This window comes from Populus euphratica, unplaced genomic scaffold (genome assembly GCF_000495115.2).
Source record: "Populus euphratica unplaced genomic scaffold, PopEup_1.0 scaffold7.1, whole genome shotgun sequence".
NCBI classification, from domain to species: domain Eukaryota; kingdom Viridiplantae; phylum Streptophyta; class Magnoliopsida; order Malpighiales; family Salicaceae; genus Populus; species Populus euphratica.
The window spans coordinates 947006-965160 of record NW_011499871.1 but is presented as its reverse complement, the minus strand read 5'-3'; the positions used below and the strand labels follow the sequence as shown (position 1 = coordinate 965160).

Genomic DNA, 18155 nt, shown 5'->3' with positions numbered 1-18155 from the left:
ATTGGTATCACATTTTTAAATACAATAAAAAAACTTCAAATACAATAAAAAAACTTCATGACAAAAAATGATGGCTATTTCATAACCTCGAAGGAAAAACTTCAAGGAAGGGATTGATTGGGCAACTCCCAATAAAAAAAAAAGGGACCTAATTAGAAAAAACTCTTTGTTTAGGATTCAACCAATAATTAAGGATAGCTAGAGGTAAACATGTCCTTTGCACTTGAAGTGAGTGTCCGAGAGTCTCGTGAATATTACATTTTAAAATATTCTTCCACTTAAAAAATAAAAAAAATTAATTTTAAATATTTTCCACTTAAAAAATAAAAAAATTAATTTTAAATAAAAAAATTTTAAAAATATAATAAAACAGCTGCTCAACCGTAACCAAACAGGCCTATAAAATAAGATGAACCATACAACACACTCATGGACTCATGGATCCGATACTAAAATCCAAGGCCCATTGAAGTTTATTAATAAAAAACCCACCTTATCGAAGCCCATGAAAACGTCGTCGTTTATTTCGGCGAAAGCAAGATACAGTCTCCAGTCCAGGTTTCATCTCTCGCCCACTTTCACTTCTATTGTCTCTCCTCTCCCTGCGAACAAAACCATATCGTTCTCTGCTCGTAGCCATGACGGAAGTGGCGACCTCAGTGGTTCACGAGGTGCTTGGCCCCCGATTCCTGGAAGTCGATCAACCAATCATCGATTACATAATCAACGTCCTCGCCGACGAAGATTTTGATTTCGGCGATGAAGGCGAAGGCGCTTTTAATGCCATCGGTGAACTCCTCGTCGGAGCAGAATGCGTCTCCGATTTCTCCGAATGTCGCCTGGTAAATGCAAACAGATTCAAATTAATATCATCGCCTTGAAAAACTAATTGATTCAGCTTGTTTGGATAGCTTTAAATAGAAAATTGAGCGACAGCGTTGGTGTTTTATGTGAATTTTTTTTTTGTGGAAATCATTGCATTGTTTAGGTTTGTAGTAAGCTGAGTGACAAGTTCGGGAAGCATGGATTGGTGAAACCGAAACCGACGGTAAGGAGCCTCACGACTCCGTTTCGAATGGATGATGGAATGGATGAGGAAGTAAAGAAGAAGAAGCCGGAGCCCATTGATGGTCCTGTTCTCACCGAGCGTGATAAAATGAAGATTGAAAGGAGAAAGAGGAAGGATGAGCGCCAACGAGAGGTATAATTTTGATGGGACTTATATAATTCGATGATTGTCTAGATTTTTCTTGCTGTTGTTGATGATGTTTGTGCTGTCCTGATTGTGCAGGCACAGTACCAAATACATCTGGCGGAAATGGAGGCGGTTAGAGCTGGAATGCCTGTTGCATGTGTAACTCATGATGGTGGTGGTGGAGGACCAAATGTTAAGGACATTCATCTGGAAAATTTCAATATCTCCGTGGGTGGTCGGGATCTCATTGTAGATGGTTCTGTGACACTTTCTTTTGGGAGGCATTATGGTGGGTTCTTGTCTCTCTTTCTTGGCTTTATGCTGAAAAAAAGGAAAAGAAGGAATTAAAAAACTGAAAATGATAGTTAGGCAATAACTAGACCAGATATTAAATCCAGTTTTGCTTTGCTGTTATAGCTGTTTTCTAGTTATGATACTAATTTACTGCACCTTTCATGCAGGGCTTGTTGGAAGAAACGGTACAGGAAAAACGACTTTCCTCAGGTACATGGCTCTGCATGCCATTGATGGTATTCCTCGAAATTGCCAAATTTTACATGTTGAGCAAGAAGTGGTTGGTGATGATACATCAGCATTGCAATGTGTTCTGAACTCTGATATTGAGAGAACCCGGCTTTTGGAAGAAGAGGTTCGTCTACATGCACAACAGGTCAGTGTGTAGTTTTCTCTGCGGTGAATGTCACCTTTTTCAGTTTTTTCCTGTTGCTCTTGCCTTTTGGGGTAGTCATTGCTTGTATTCTTGCTAACACATTGATTCTTGTCCTCAAGAGAGACTTGGACTTTGAGGATGCCGCTGGAAATGGAAAAGGTGATCAGATTGGGGCAATTAACAAAGATGCTATTTCACAAAGGCTTGAGGAAATATATAAGAGGCTTGAGTTAATCGATGCATATTCTGCGGAAGCACGTGCTGCTTCCATTCTTGCGGTCAGCACTTGAATCTTTCTTGCACTTCCTGACTCTATCGGTACTTGCTTGATCAGGCCTGAAACTAAAATAAAAAACTTTTTGCATCTAATGTATACTATTGATTGAAACTGGCTTTGGCTCCAACAAAATAATAGGGTGTGAACATAAAATCTAAATAAAGCTTTGGATAGCTGATAGTAAAAATGAGGGAATATAAGATCTAGGTGCAAGAGATGCCCTTTGGATTTCTCCACAAAAAAATGCTGTAGTAATGAAACCCTGTCTTTGGGTTGATTCGACATGGACTGTTTAGATGGTTCACCTTGCTTGATGCACTACTCTCATCATCAATGAATATTTGCAGGGTCTTAGTTTCTCCCCGGAAATGCAGAAGAAGGCAACCAAAACTTTTTCAGGAGGATGGAGGATGAGAATAGCTCTTGCTCGTGCTCTGTTTATAGAGCCTGATATATTGCTGCTTGATGAACCTACGGTACAGCATATTCTATATTCCTCTTCAGGATATACTTGTTATTCAGTATAACTTAGTTATTTACTTTTTGATCATTTTACAGAATCATCTTGATCTCCATGCTGTCCTGTGGCTGGAATCTTACTTGGTGAAGTGGCCAAAAACGTTTATAGTTGTTTCCCATGCTAGAGAATTCTTGAACACAGTAATATTCACATTGCTGCTTATTAAGTATCGATCATTTTAGGTTGCCAATATTTTTCTATCCACTGTTTCTTAACTTACAGGTTTGTTTGCAGGTGGTCACTGATATTCTCCACTTACAAGGGCAAAAACTGACTGCCTACAAAGGTGATTATGATACCTTTGAAAGGACACGGGAAGAGCAAATTAAGAACCAACGGAAGGCAATTGAGGCAAATGAAAAATCAAGAGCCCACATGCAGGTTAATTCAAATGCCCTGCCCTAACAATTCTGTGATGTGAATAATGTCAAGCCCATTTTCCATGTCAATTTATTAATTTGGCCCCACCCCACAGTTTTTTGTGCTTTTGACAGCATCTTTGGAATTTTGTGGCACATAGATCAGAGAATTTCAAAACTGCACTACCACTTGTTTGAATGACAATATTTAGCTAAACCAAGATTTCCAGATTATGTCAAGTCTTGTGTATGACATGTAAATTTTCTTTGTGATGCAGACCTTTATTGACAAGTTCCGTTATAATGCAAAGAGGGCATCTCTGGTACAGTCAAGAATCAAGGTGCGTGTTATAATCATCTTGGTGGATGATTTTAAATTGAAGAGCTCGACCCTTTTAATGCTCTTTTTGCCTGTTAAACCAATGCTTATCCTCTCCTTTGAATTCAGGCACTGGACCGATTGGGTCATATGGATGAGATTGTTAATGACCCCGAGTATGCATCTCTCTTCCTATGTGGTTTACTCGTTTTTAAATTTCCCGTGAATTAGGTTCAGTTACCCCCTATAGTTTTATTCATTGGAACCATATTTACTGTTTCTCGGTGTGCAGCTATAAATTTGAGTTTCCAACTCCAGACGATAGACCTGGTGCTCCTATAATAAGTTTCAGGTTTGAGTTGCTGCTTATGTAGCCATATTTTGGATTTATTTATGTGATGCTCTTTGGATTCTTTTAGTTCCCTCTGCAATTTGTTTATTATTATTATTATGAAGCCATGAAATTGAGAAAATCACTCGTGATATCATTGATGTTTGGTAAATCTGAATATAGTGATGCATCATTTGGTTATCCCGGGGGCCCTTTAATGTTCAAGAACTTGAATTTTGGGATCGATTTGGATAGCCGTATTGCAAGTAAGGATGCCTGCCACTGCGAAAACATCTTTCTTTTTTATTACTGCAATAGACCATCCAGTATGGTACAAGTTATTAAAATGGTGTACTATCTGTAAGGTTGCAATTATCTTATATGTTATTCTTCATTCATCCAGTGGTTGGACCAAATGGCATTGGCAAATCAACAATACTAAAACTAATAGCAGGGGAGCTACAACCAACCTCTGGTACAGTCTTTCGTTCTGCAAAGGTATCTTACCAGCTCCTTTTATTGAGCATCTCAAATAATAATTTGCTACCAATGCTAATACTCGTCATATATGAAGAGTTTGTGCCATGGGATCCTCTTTCAATGATGAAAGTCATCTCTTTCTGTGGGAGAAAAATAATAATTTTTTATATGGGAAGACATCCTGTTTTCTTTTGTAACTGATGGTGGAACATTTCAAAGTTTAATCTTGTCATCATTTTGCGTAACATCTCACTTGAACTGACAAGGAATAAAATGGCAGGTCCGCATTGCTGTGTTTAGTCAGCACCATGTTGATGGACTGGATCTATCTTCCAATCCCCTTCTGTATATGATGCGTTGCTTCCCAGTGAGTTTTTACTTTGGAAAATTATGCTTTCATCTTTGTTTTCTTGCAACATGGTTTTATGAATTTGTTAGATTTCATGGTTTTAGTGAGGATAATGATCAGAGTACCTGGAGTTCTTCTGAGAATAGTAGAAATACATCCTTGAACCTTAGTGTGTTCTTCTTGAGATCTGGAAAATGTAAGTTAGGAAAACCAAGAAGCAGAAAATAAGTTCTCACCTCTTCTGCTTCATATTGCATTTTAAAGCGGATGACATAGAATGGTCACTGGAATATTTGATTTTATTTCCATAGTTAGTGATGCTCTGTTCTGAAATAAGGGCCCATATCCGTTCTTATTTGTCAACTATTGTACATAGCCAGAAATATCCATGAATCTCTTGTCATGATCAGCCCATTATCCAAGGATAGAGATGGGGTGATGGTCCAGTTAGGGAGAAATCCTGCCCAGAGACTTTTTACTGCGCTTAGGATAATATCCAGATTGATGTATTGGTAGTCTAAAGTCATTCTGTATTTGAAATAGCCTTTTAGTTGGTGGTTGGAGATTGTACAATATGTTACCCTTTGAGCCAATTCTCTGTGTCATGCCTTCCCCTATTTTGATTTTTTTTTCCTTCTCTTCATGTTATTTATTTGAACAAAAGCTTTCTTTTAGGGAGTGCCTGAACAAAAGCTTCGAGCTCACTTAGGTTCTTTTGGTGTTACGGGAAATCTTGCACTTCAACCAATGTACACCTTGTCTGGTATGTTTGTTCTCTTCTGCATGCCTTCTTCTTATCATAAACTGTAGATCCAATTAGATCCTTCTGAACCAAAGCTTGACTTGGGTTTCAAAAGGAGTTTGATATTCTTTGGCTCCAGTCAAGCATGGGTATGCAATCAAGATGCAATTTATGTTTTAAACATGAAGCAATAATGGTAATAATGACTTGTGGATTGCTTGTGTCTGATGCTGATGCATTAACATTTTTTTTTTTTTTTGTGTGTGTAATTGCTTTTTATTGTTAGGTGGTCAGAAAAGCAGGGTTGCATTTGCAAAGATAACTTTCAAGAAACCACACATAATATTGCTTGATGAGCCATCCAACCATCTTGTAAGTCATTATCGTTCTCCTCCACTCTTTTCTGCCCATTTTTTTGTTGCTGTCAAACATGTTGGAAGGTGTTGAAATATGGGAAATGATAATTTGTTCATTTGTCCTACTGATTTTGTGTTGGAGAGTTGGGGTATGAAATATTCATTTAAGCTTTCAGTTTATTCATGTGGAAAGGACCATATACAAATGTGGTTATAAAGATAAAGCTTTTTGGTTACCTAGACATAGTATCATCTTTTCCTTTGTTTCATTATTTTGTTGATGAAAAACTGTAGCTGGGTAATAGGATTGTAGCGTTTCTGATTTTAATTCTGAATTAATACAATAACATCATAGCAACTTGTTGTAAAACACTGATATATGTCAACTTGCAGGATTTGGATGCGGTGGAGGCACTAATCCAAGGCCTTGTTTTGTTCCAAGGAGGGATTCTCATGGTATTGCGTGTGTTCAGTTGGACAATTACTTTTTGCTGATTTCATTTATCAAAATAAACGATTGAGTCAAGATAATATGATTTTCAATTCTCCAAACAAAAAAAAAAAGAGGAAAAAGAAATAAAACATTACTGGCATGTTTTTATACTACTTCTGGTCTTTCTTGCTTGCAGGTTAGTCATGATGAGCATTTGATTTCTGGAAGTGTTGATGAACTATGGGTGGTATCACAAGGAAAGGTGACACCTTTCCACGGGACTTTCCTGGATTATAAGAAGATACTCCAATCATCTTGAATATATTCTCTCTTGAGTTCTCAATTAGCCATGGTGCAGTAGGATGGATGGCATAGATTGATTGGCACAAATGACTCAGGTCCCTTGTAACTTTGGTTTTGATTCATGAACTAGAATGAAGAAGAAGAAGAAGAAAAGGCTTACTGAATACAGTGCGTTGTGCTTTTTGGAATGCCGCATCTAGACCACAACACTATAGTACCTTATTGCCGAGTACTTGAGATTACCTTGATATTGCGAATCGATACTGTCCTTATCTTGTGGAGAACCAGATGGGTTCTGTGAATTGAAGTTTTGTTAAACCTATACAATCTCATTTGCATGATTGGTAACTTGTCTAAGTGTTCTTTTCAATGAATTATATCACTAGGTATTTTTGCGTTTGCTTGTTCAATCCTCGAAGGCTTATTTACTTCTTTTAAATGTGGTATTGAAATGGATCCTCTACTATAAAGAGAAATGGTCCCCCCATGATGAAACTTAACCCACATTTGTTTACAGGTGAAAATGGTCCCCCCATGAGGAAACTTAACCAGGCGCGGTAGACCCTAGATTGGAGGAGGTCGACTAGGGATTTGATCTTATGGCCTTAGGGAAGGCCGTATGCTATTGCAGCACTTGAGTCCACTGTGTTTCATATTATAAAAAATATGAGAAACGATCGATTGTCCTTTATTTATATTTAAAAAATGTTATATTTAATTTCTTCACTTTCTTTCTTCCTTTTTAATAAATTATGATCATAGGGTATTTTAAAAATTCAAAAGAAATCAGCACCTCTTTTTTTAACAAAAATGATAAAATAACTAGCAGTCTGTTCTTAGACAATACCACTTGGCTAATAAAAAACAGGATTTGAACCATCGAAATTTGGGCGTCGTTCAAATAAGCTTCACCAAAGAACACACAATTTTCTTTTTCTTTTCTTTTTTTTATCTCGGGAGGTGTTTGATTAGAAGAGGTGGAAACTTGATAAAGAATTAAGAGGAAATATTTAAGAATTCTATTAAAATATTTAAGTAAATATTTTTTTAAAAGAAAAGTTAAGAGAATCTAAAATTAGATATGCAGCTCAAATGAAGATTAAAAAACTTTTTTTTAAAAGAATTTTATGAGTCTTTATAACCCATCATTCTTATTTTTCAGCCAATAAACTCACTCAAAAGTTTTTTTTTTATAGACTGAAAACATTTCTTGTGTCAAAAAAAAATCTTGATTGTTAATTAAAATTAATACCCTTTGTGTAATTTTTATAAATTATTTAGTTTAACTTTAATATTTTAATTGATTGTCTGGATTGTTTACATAATTTTGTAATGCTTCAAAAAATAGCTTTGACTTTTTTTCATTTCAAATTTTACATAGATAAGTTGTATTTGCATATTTTATTTATAACTATGAAAATTATATGTAATTAATAAGTAGAATTAGCCTCAACGATATAAGTATAAAGTAAAAAGGATAGGTAATATAAAACATTTACATAAGCATCTTTTTTTTTATAGAGAAAATTAGTTTTCTCTTTGATTCTTAATAATTAATAATGACTCTTATTCATCAATTCTTATACTTTTCAATCAATTTTATCAAAAAAAAAATATTTTTTAATTAAATATTTTTTATTTTTCAATGACAATATTTATAATTTCAAAAAATAAGTAAATATTATTATTTTCCTTTTCTTATTCATTAAGTTCTTTTTAATATTCTATTTTCAGTGTACCATGAGTTTATTGTATTGTTATAAAATTATAACATAGTTTGATAAAAGTTTTGGAAAAGTAACACAAAGTTAGAAAAGTATTAGGGAGACAACACATTTTAAACACATTTACTATTGAGAATAACATTTATTTTAAAAATCATGTCTCCCTCGATTTAATTAATATATATAAAAAATAAAACTAATTTTTTATGGAGATCCAATAACCAAAAAATAAAATTCAAAATTCAATGATTAAAAAATAATAGATCACCATAAATACATTGGAACTTCATTTTTAATACTCAGTATCGTTAAAAAATTCTTGATAAGACTATTCTAAACACACCTAAAAATACCATCAAATACGATTGTAACTTATTAGGAGTTTTGTTCGAAGTTAATTTAGGGTTAATTACAATCTCATTTGATATTTTTTTCAAGATATAATTAAAATTGTCTTATCAAGATTTTAATAATGATATTTATTATGTAAAGAACGGAGCCTCAATGTTTTCCTAATGACCCTTTTTTTTTGCTTTTTGCTTTTTTTTTTTTAATTTCTTTCTCCTACTAGATCACCTTATCTTCCTTTTCTTTCTTGTCATGAGATCTTAAATTACATTTTTGAACTATTGGATCTTCATAAAACTTTAGATTGATTTTTGTCTAGGTTAATTAATTTGCAAAGTAACATGTCTTACAAAATGACTAAAGAACTATTTGAAATAATGGTTATATACAAAAATATATTATGAAGTGTTACCCTTAGTTTAAGAGCATGTTTGGGAACACGGTGCAAATTTTTTTTGCTTCAAATATTTTTTTTTGTATTTCATATAGTTTTGATACATCGACGTCAAAAATAATTTTTTAAAAATAAAAAAACTTTATTTTAATGCATTCCTAAGCAAAAAGATATTTTAAACTACTACTACCATCACAATCTCAAACATGCCTTAAATAACGCTTGTATACAAAAATAATTTTTCAAGCACAATTTTATTTTTAATAATCAATAATGAGTTATTTATCGATTCTTATACTTTTTAATCAATTTTATTAAATGAATTTTATTTTTTACCAAACATTTTTTATTTTTTAATGGAAAAAATTTTTAATTTCAAAAAATAAGTAAATATTATTATTTTCTTTTCTTAGTCATTAAATTCTTTTAATATTCTATCTTAGTACCATGAGTTTATTGTATTGTTATAAAGTATTTAAGAATTATAACATAGTCTGATAAAAAGTTTTGAAAAAGTAACACGGGTTAGAAAAGTATTAGGGAGGTAATATAGTTTGAATTTTAAAAATCATGTCTCTCTCAATTTAATTAATATATATAAGAAGTTAAACCCAAAATTTTATAAAAGATTCAGTGAATAAAAATAAGATTTAAAATTCAATGAAAATAAAAAAGGTTATTAGGAACACATTGAAACTTTATTTTTAAAATACTTAGCACCATTAAAAAGATATTGACAAAACTATTTTAAACACACATAAAAAAACCACCAAATACAATTGTAACTTATTAAAGGTTTTGTTTAAGGTTACTTTAGAATTAATTACAATCTCATTTGATATTCTTCCAAGATATAATTAAAATTATCTTGTTAAAATCTTTTTAACTGTACCTAAAAAATGAAGTCTTAATGTTTTTCTAACTATCATTTTTTTTTACCATATCACCTTATCTTTTCTATTATTACTATTATTGGATCTTGAATTATATTTTTTAACCATTAAATCTTTATAAAATTTTAGGTTGATTTTTTGTTTAGGTTAATTAATTTACAAAAGTAACATATGACTAAATAACTATTTGAAATAGTGGCTATATACAAAATTATATCACGTAACGCCACCCTTATTCTAAATAACGCTTGTGTAAAAAAATGATTTTTCAAACACAATTATGTTAAAACTTTGTAATTTTCCAAATAATATTTTCAATCTACAGTATTGTCCCAAAACTTTTAGGTATATTTCAAAAAAATCCATTGTTATGGCCAAAACTCATCCTATCCCAGTAATTACAGATAAGATCAATGATTAGTATCTTAATTAAATACCCCCACGAAACTCCAAATTAAAGCAACCCTTTACACCCCGCCAAATCCGCGCTCCTCAATTTCTCAATTAGGGTTCAAAAATCTCTCCCAATACCCCTTCGATCGACAATGGAGAACAGCAACGATAACATCAACACCGCCATCACCACAAACACCAACAGCAGCATTGTATCGGTGGAGAATTTGAATAATGTAGTTAATTGGGTCGGCGCCACTGTGATCTCCGCCTTCTTTTCTTCTCTTGAGCGCTTCTCTTGCGTCAATGTTGCCACCATGGATCCTGATGACGATGACGATGAGGCACAAGATCGTCCTCTCGCTCTCTCTACTAATCAGCACCTCCAACACAACGACGTTGCTAATCTCCCTGTTTGATCATTGGAACGGTATCTTCTCCAGCATCGCGTTAAAAAAGAAAAAGAAAAAGAAATCAAGATTTGATTTTTATTGCTGGGGACCTTTCTTTCTTTTCTTGTCAGGGTTTTATGAAAACACAAAATTGTGATAACGTTTGATTAATTCCTATTGTATTCATTCTGTTTCTGTGAATTGAATGAGTGTACTTTATTTCTATTTTTTTGTTCTGTTGATTGAAATTTTGTAGGGTTTTTGTGTTAATTGTTTACACTTTATGGAAATGCTTCCTGCTCTCGTCGACCCAAGGACGGGCATGAGAAAAATAATTGATATGTTTTCATATAGGATGATGCGTAGAAGAAATCGATATACGGTGGGTAAGTTAATGCTTTTGCTGAGAGGTATGAGCTATCTCAGTGCTTTCATTACTGTCTGGGTGTTCGTAGTCTTATGTTCATTGACAAAATTTAACCGAATTCTACAATAATAACATCATAATGGAAGATCGTTAGTGATTTGAAATCTCATGAGAGCAAAATTGAAAGAATGTGTGTAAATTTCATGGACATAAGCTCGCAGCAGCATGTTAGCTTCTTGAACAAGGGGGGGCAGCAGCATGTTAGGTTCTTGAATAATACCACGTTGGTTTGTAGTAGAACATGATCGCTCTCTATTTTGATGAAACATGTATAGCTTGTGCACTGTAATATGCCATGCAATGTGTTATGTTTCTTTCATTGTTGGTATGGCTTGATGTGATTCGTTATTTGCTTACACTGGAATTATAGGCTTCAGTCTCTGCTGTGGTGAGAGTAGGTTGGGTGCCTTGGAAATGTTCGGATAACTTACTTACCTCATATATATTATATATATAATGAAATAGAACTGTGGTTTCCTTCTGAAGCCGCTACTTTTGGAGTTGAACTCAGACCACTCTGAAAACAAGGACAGAGCCAAGGTAACAGTAATTCTATAACGGCAACACACTAAATTCTTGTTGCTTGCTGAAGTATCATGCAATAGGTTAGCAAGTAAGCTCTGCTGGGTGTCGGAGTCGTTACTTTCAGTTTGTTTAAATTAGCTCCAAGTATATTCATGAGTTTTGTAGGAAAGAAAGAATTTTTCTTATGTAGTTTGACCTTTTTTTCTAGGCCTGAACTACCCTACTCATGGAGCAGTTGTTGCTGAGAGAGTTGGATTTGAATGCATCCTTAATTATATCCCACAGGAGCCTTGGTCTGGTCGAAGACATTCGATAACATAGGAAGAATATTGGGTTCGGACTAGTATTTATCATTATCATTCAGCCTCTTGTCTCTATATTTTATTTGTCATATTCGCTTTAACTTCCTGTTTGGATGTTGTGCTATGTGGAAGTTATATCTATACGCTGTATACGGGTGTGTTTGCGTCATATTTTCTTGTCATTACCCCAGTGAAAATACTTGGACATAATTTTCAAGAAGACCATGTATTTGAAGAAGGAAAGAAAAACAGCAGAGGATTGAAGCTAAATATGATTTTTTACTAGAATACATATTGCATTGCCCTGATTCAACATTTCATTGCATCTATGCCGCAGATATTTTACATCTTTGTTTCTCTCAACCTTGTACTTACACCAGGTTCCTAGTCTCGCCGGATGAAAAGTAATAGTAAATACATTTGCTGATCTGAACAGGATGCTAGTTAGTGAATGTTCAACTTACCAGCATTACTCATCTTTGCGCTCCTTCCAACAAAGCAGCATGACCACACAACGGCAAATTATGTACAACCTTGACCTCGCCCCCTTCAAAGCCTTGTTCTTTGCCTGAATTCTGGTTTGCCTTTGTGGGGATGAAGTAGCTTTGTTTCCCTGGGAAGTAGACAGTTCCATGAACTCGAGTCCCCTTTGATCTTTAGACCAGAACAATCTCTTGTGCCCTTCTTTGTCTCTTTTGATGTAGAGTTTCTTACATGGAGGAATCTTTTGAAGAAGTTACTGACTGAAGTTTTTTCAGTTTTCCTTTTCAAGTCGGTAAATAAAGGGCGAAAGTAGCACTAAACTGAGTTACTGGCTCTAGTCAGCCTTAGCTGTTTTTCTGTCCTCTTCCCTGGTTCAACATCCAGATTTTCAGGGCCGTTGTTTCCTGCATCACCCAAAATTAGTGTTCTGTTCCAGGATTTATTCCCTAAAAGACAAAAGGATTACATATCCCTCTGACCTCGGTATATAAGCTTTTAGCTAGCTGAATCACAATTACCTTGGCTGAGGTGGGGAGGTGAATTTACCCTTCGTTTTTCCCCTTCTCCTGACTATTTCAGGACCGGTCTTTCTTCTTCATTTTGACATGGTACAGAGTTTTTCCCCAGCGAAAGTACTTTTCGGTCAGTTACTGTGTAATGTACTTCGTTATTTATTTTTCTACAGAATTTATAGGGTCAAATTCAATTTCCAAAGCACCAACCTATACATTTTGGCTACGCAACCTTGTTTCGTTACAAGTTACTAAGAAAAATGCTTATAAGGGTTCTTGTGCAGCGCTCTCTATCTTTGATTATGAATGTTTGTTTCACTAGTCATGCATAGAACAGAACCTTTCACGTCGTTTTTCTTTCTTTCATATTGTAATCTACAATTATGCAGTTCTTCAAGGAAACACCATATTCTCTTTCCCACCAACCTCCTAGGAACTTAAAATAATACTCGCAGCTATGTAAGAAGTTGGCTTTGATGCGCTAGTGTTGGCAAATACAATTCTTGGAATATAGTAGGAAATAACTAGTGGACTTTACCGATCATATTGATGGGATTTTATAGTATGGTTAAGGATTTATTTGTTTGCTAAAAAATAATTTTTTTAAAATGAATTCAGAAAAAATAAATTATTTTTTACTACTATTTGATAGAAAATAACTAGTGGACTTTGCCGATTATATTGATGGGATTTTATAGTATAATTAAGGCCTGTTTAGTTATGTCATGAAAAAGTAAATGAAATTTAGAAAAAATGAATTATTTTCTGCTATTTAATAGAAAATAACTAGCAAACTCTACCGATCATATTGATGAGATTTTATAGTATGATTAAGGTCTCATTTAGTTATGTCATAAAAAAATAAATGAAAAATAACTTATTAATGTTTTATTTTTCTCAAGTTTATTAAAATAATAAAGAAAAACTCTGGCAAATTAAAAAGTTGAATGAGAATAAAAAAAAAAAACTCCGGCAAATTAAAAAGTTGAATGAGAATAAAATTGAAAAAAAAATTTCATAAATTATCTCAAATAAAATAAATAATAATCAAAATAAAAAAAATCAAATCTAAAAAATAAAAAAAATGAAAGATGAAGAAATTAAAATAATAATAATAATAAACATTTCATAAATTAGTTCAAATAAAATAAGTAACAATCAAAAGAATGAGGATCAAATTTGATAGATAAAAAATTTTAATAAAAAAATGATATGGAAAAAGCAAATAACAATTATAAAAATAAGGACTAAAGTTAATATAAAAATTAAATTTTAAGAGATGAAATTAAAAAATAAATATTAAAAACAAAATATATATAACAATCAAAAGTTTGAGGATCAAATTTGATATAATTAGTAAATAATATAACATTTTTAAATTTTCACAACTTTCAAAAAGTATTTTTCGTCTAAATTTTTTTTAAAAATACTTTTTTAAAAATCAAGTTAAATTTTTCTTTAACTGAAAAATATTTTTTAATAATTAATTTTTTTAAAAATAAATAAATACAAAAAAAATAAAAATAATTTTTTTTTTAAAATGGAATACAGGAAACAAATGTAGGCTAAGGAAAGTTTAGAAACTTGATTTGGTAGTGGTGGCGGTGCCAAAAAAGGCTATGTTGCTGGGAAAGGGAGCTGTTTTTTTCTTTGATATAAATATAAATGTAACCACAACTTCATAATATTTAATATAAATATTAAATATCTCTCTGTTTTTCTCTTTTTTTTTCCTTTTCTCTTCTCGAGAAATTATTGAATGTAATCGCAGTTTCCGGTACATCCGTATCGATGTCCCGTCCAACTCCTTATGTAATTGGTCAAAATAGCCTAAACTCCTTATTTAATTGGTCAAAATAGCCTAAACAAACTGGTCAGAAAGCGATTTTGTGGCATCGCATCATTGGTTAATTAGGTACGTTTGAGAAAAAGCAGCAATCCTGTGATTCACTAAAATTCGTACGGCTTCTGTAGTACACATCCAATAATAAACAAACAGATAAAAGGGCAAACAGAGTTTAATTGGATTACAAGTATTTCACAGGACAGCAGATAGGAACGCGATTCGAGGGTGTTTTCATTTGAAAATAACTTTAAAAAAAAATTGATTTTTTTAAAAAAAATTAATATGTTTTTAATATTTTTAAATTATTTTAATATTTTAATCTTAAAATTAAAGTTTAAAAAATAAAAAATATTATTAATATATTTTTCAAAATAAAAATACTTTAAAAAATAATCATGATTATATTTCCAAACACACTACCATGATAATTGATTTATTTTATAGCAAGTTTGTTGTTATGTATTGTGTTGTGTTTTATAGAATTTTTAAGGTTTTTTATATTTTTAAATTATTCTGTTGAATTGATTTTAAAAATAAATTTTAAAATATAAAAATATATTATTTTAATATATTCTTAAACTAAAAATGATTTAAAATTATATATCCAAATGCCTTGCATAACATGTGCACTACATTATTTTATTTTACAGTTCTGTTTGTTTTCCTCTTATCTGTTTCCCTACGAGGGAAGGAAAGTTGCACCAGCCTTCCATACACTTGTAGATAAACAACCATCAAAGAAAAGACACTTTTTTTGTTTTTCTACAGACAAGATACCAGGTGAGTGATATACGCTTCGTCATGGGTTAGAATCTTTTTAAAACATAAAAAAATGCAAGGGGTTAATAATGTATTTTCCTTTTGCAATTAAAATTTGGTTGCTAAATGCAATTTAATATATATGAAGCAAAGTTTTTTAATTATCAAGATTTTTTTAATTATCAAGATGGTGGTATTCTCTACCCATTCAGAGTAACTCAAGTTATCACAACAAAACCATAAAATAAAAATACGAATACAAAAATTATTAAAATATTTATTTGACTATAATTAAAATGGTATCGTGCATTAAAAAAAATTACTTTATTCAAATTGAATATAATCTAGAAATGAAGATGTTTTGAATTCAATTTCTAAATTATAAATTAAATTTTAAAATAATTACTAAAATATATTCTTAATTAATTTAAAATTCAAAATATTAACATATTAAATTAATTAATTAAAAAAATAGGTTAAATCAAGTGTGACTGGCCTAAAAGCTCAGGTCTCATGTATAAACTTTCTTTTAATGTTTTTTTAAGAAGTCTAGATCTTGTGACTGAGCTTACACGTACATAGTTTATTTGTATTTGTAGCTAAAAAGTTAGTAGAAGTTGTCATAGAAATATTTTTTAAAATTTATTTTCATCCAAAACATTTCTAGAGCTTTAATAAATCAATTTTTCAATTAAAACAATCTTAAATCGGTTAGAAATATAAAATCAAATGAAAACAATTATTTATTGAGTTCGGTCTACCTTAAGCAATATAAAGTTTCTCATTGAATGGAATTTTTTATCATCAAACTTGATTATTTTGGTTTTTAGAATCTTGACAACCAATAATTTTTTTTTTTCATTTTATGACGAGTTTCCCCTCCTCTTTACAACATAAAGAATATACAAAATAAACTTTAAAAATTGTCATAAATTTTGGATTGACTATTTCTTTTCTCTGTATTTTATATTTTTGTTTGACGTGTTTATCATAATTTCATCTAGTTAAGCCATAAAAAAACTTAATTAAAAGAAAATAATTTAAAAATAAAGAAAAAAGCTCAGTATTTCACTATTTATATAAAAAATAAAATCACTATAAAGAAACCTAATTTTTTAATATATTTTACTAAGTGATTGGTCCGTCCTTCATTGCAAGGTGGAGTTAAAGAAAAAAAGACAAAATGACATACAAGCATTATTAATATATTTTTTATTTGTAAGTAAAATTTCTATCATGAACTTGAAATCTAATGGACACAAAGACTTTTTTTTTTAATTATCAAGACCATGATATCTTTGATTATCTCAAACTAAATCAAGTTATTTTCATAAACCCGTAACTCAAATCAAATAAAAATACAAACGCTGAATCATGAAAATATTTATTTGGTTATGATTAAAAGATTATTATTGAGATACTAATCATAAAATAAGTTACTCCACTTGATTTGAATAAAAATTAGAAATGAAGATATTTTGACTAGACTAAATTTTAAATAATAACTAAAAATATGTTCCTAATTTATTTAAAAATTCATTAAATTATTAAATTAATAATATTTAAAATAAATTATTTTTTAAAATTTTTATTAATTAGAGAAAAAAATTAGGCCTCATGCTTCTTCTTTTTTTAATATTGGTCTTAAGAGGGGATATCATATCGTTAACTCAAAACATCACTAAATTGATTAAAAAACATAAAATCAAATTGCTAATTTTTTTCTCTGTAGCCAATCAACTTTTTAATTTTGTATATTTACCATAATTTTAAATCCAATTTATTTAATTAGATCATAGAAGGATTTTCAATTAAGAAAAAGTTTGAAAATGAGAAAAAAAAAACCTATGTGCTAGGTGTTTCACTAAAACACACCATGAAAAAAATCCAGTTTTTTTAGTGTATTATATAATATTTTGAATCAAAATATAGTTCTTCCCAAGCTGAGTTTTAAGTTTATTTTTATTGACATTTTTTTGGTTTATTCATAGAGTCTTTGGATGCTGAATCACATGCAAACACACCACTCAGCACTAATTAGATTTTCGTTCTTCTTTTCCTGTATTTACTGTCTTGAAAAATAAAATAAAAATTACTTTGAAATTATTTAAAAAAACTTATTTTTATGTTTTTATCATTTTTCCTTCAACCAAATATATTTTTATCTAATCTATTTTTTATATCTTAAAATACTAACCAAACACAACCTAATAATATATCAATTTTGATACAAGCGATCCAATTTAATTTCCTTATCTTTGCAATGACAAGATAATTTTTTTTGTTAGAATAAATGCATAATCAAGTTGGAAAGGCATGTATTCTAAAATAATAAAGTAATATTGATCAAACTTCTTAAAAAATAAAGTAAAACTCGTCAAATTTCTTTGAAACTTAAATTCGTCTAAGAAGTAGTTCTTGTACTCTCAATTATTTATTTGATTTTTAACCTACTTGATGATTTTTATTTTCTTATATTAAATTAATTTAAATTTTTGAAAACAAAACAAATAAGTCTAAAATTTTATAGTATTATCTTAATTGTCCCATCCAATTTTTCTAATTTTAATTTTAAGAAATTGTAGTAGCCTAAATATCCTTTCTTCTTTGTCTCAAAAGATAAACCAATACCCTCAAAATTTATCTTTTTTTTTAATTTAAAACCATACTTTATAGATGGATAAAATTAATTATGAAATTAGATTTTATTTATAAAATTTAAAATCAATTCCATAGAAAAAATAATCAAGATTGGTTTGTTAGGTTAAAGGATATTAAAATTATTTTTTTATATAAAGAATTATCAATTAGGTTTAAAAAGAT

The 18155-nt window shown here is 30.8% G+C and overlaps 2 protein-coding genes across 2 annotated transcripts; both read left to right on the top strand.

The window, feature by feature from the left end:
• The first annotated feature begins 546 nt into the window (after window positions 1-546).
• On the top strand, window positions 547-6744 carry ABCF3 (general control non-repressible 3). The gene is made up of 18 exons (XM_011028527.1): window positions 547-842; window positions 989-1201; window positions 1292-1484; window positions 1657-1865; window positions 1985-2143; window positions 2490-2618; window positions 2701-2802; window positions 2897-3043; window positions 3300-3362; window positions 3470-3516; window positions 3633-3692; window positions 3855-3937; window positions 4075-4169; window positions 4432-4518; window positions 5176-5263; window positions 5529-5614; window positions 5992-6054; window positions 6228-6744. The coding sequence occupies exons 1-18, from the start codon at window positions 639-641 to the stop codon at window positions 6348-6350; spliced, it is 2151 nt and encodes a 716-aa protein (XP_011026829.1). The 5' UTR covers window positions 547-638; the 3' UTR covers window positions 6351-6744.
• A 3377-nt stretch (window positions 6745-10121) lies between these two features.
• LOC105127286 (uncharacterized) lies at window positions 10122-10700 on the top strand. Its single transcript, XM_011028526.1, has one exon. The coding sequence runs from the start codon at window positions 10239-10241 to the stop codon at window positions 10503-10505; it is 267 nt and encodes an 88-aa protein (XP_011026828.1). The 5' UTR covers window positions 10122-10238; the 3' UTR covers window positions 10506-10700.
• The last annotated feature ends 7455 nt before the right edge of the window (window positions 10701-18155 follow it).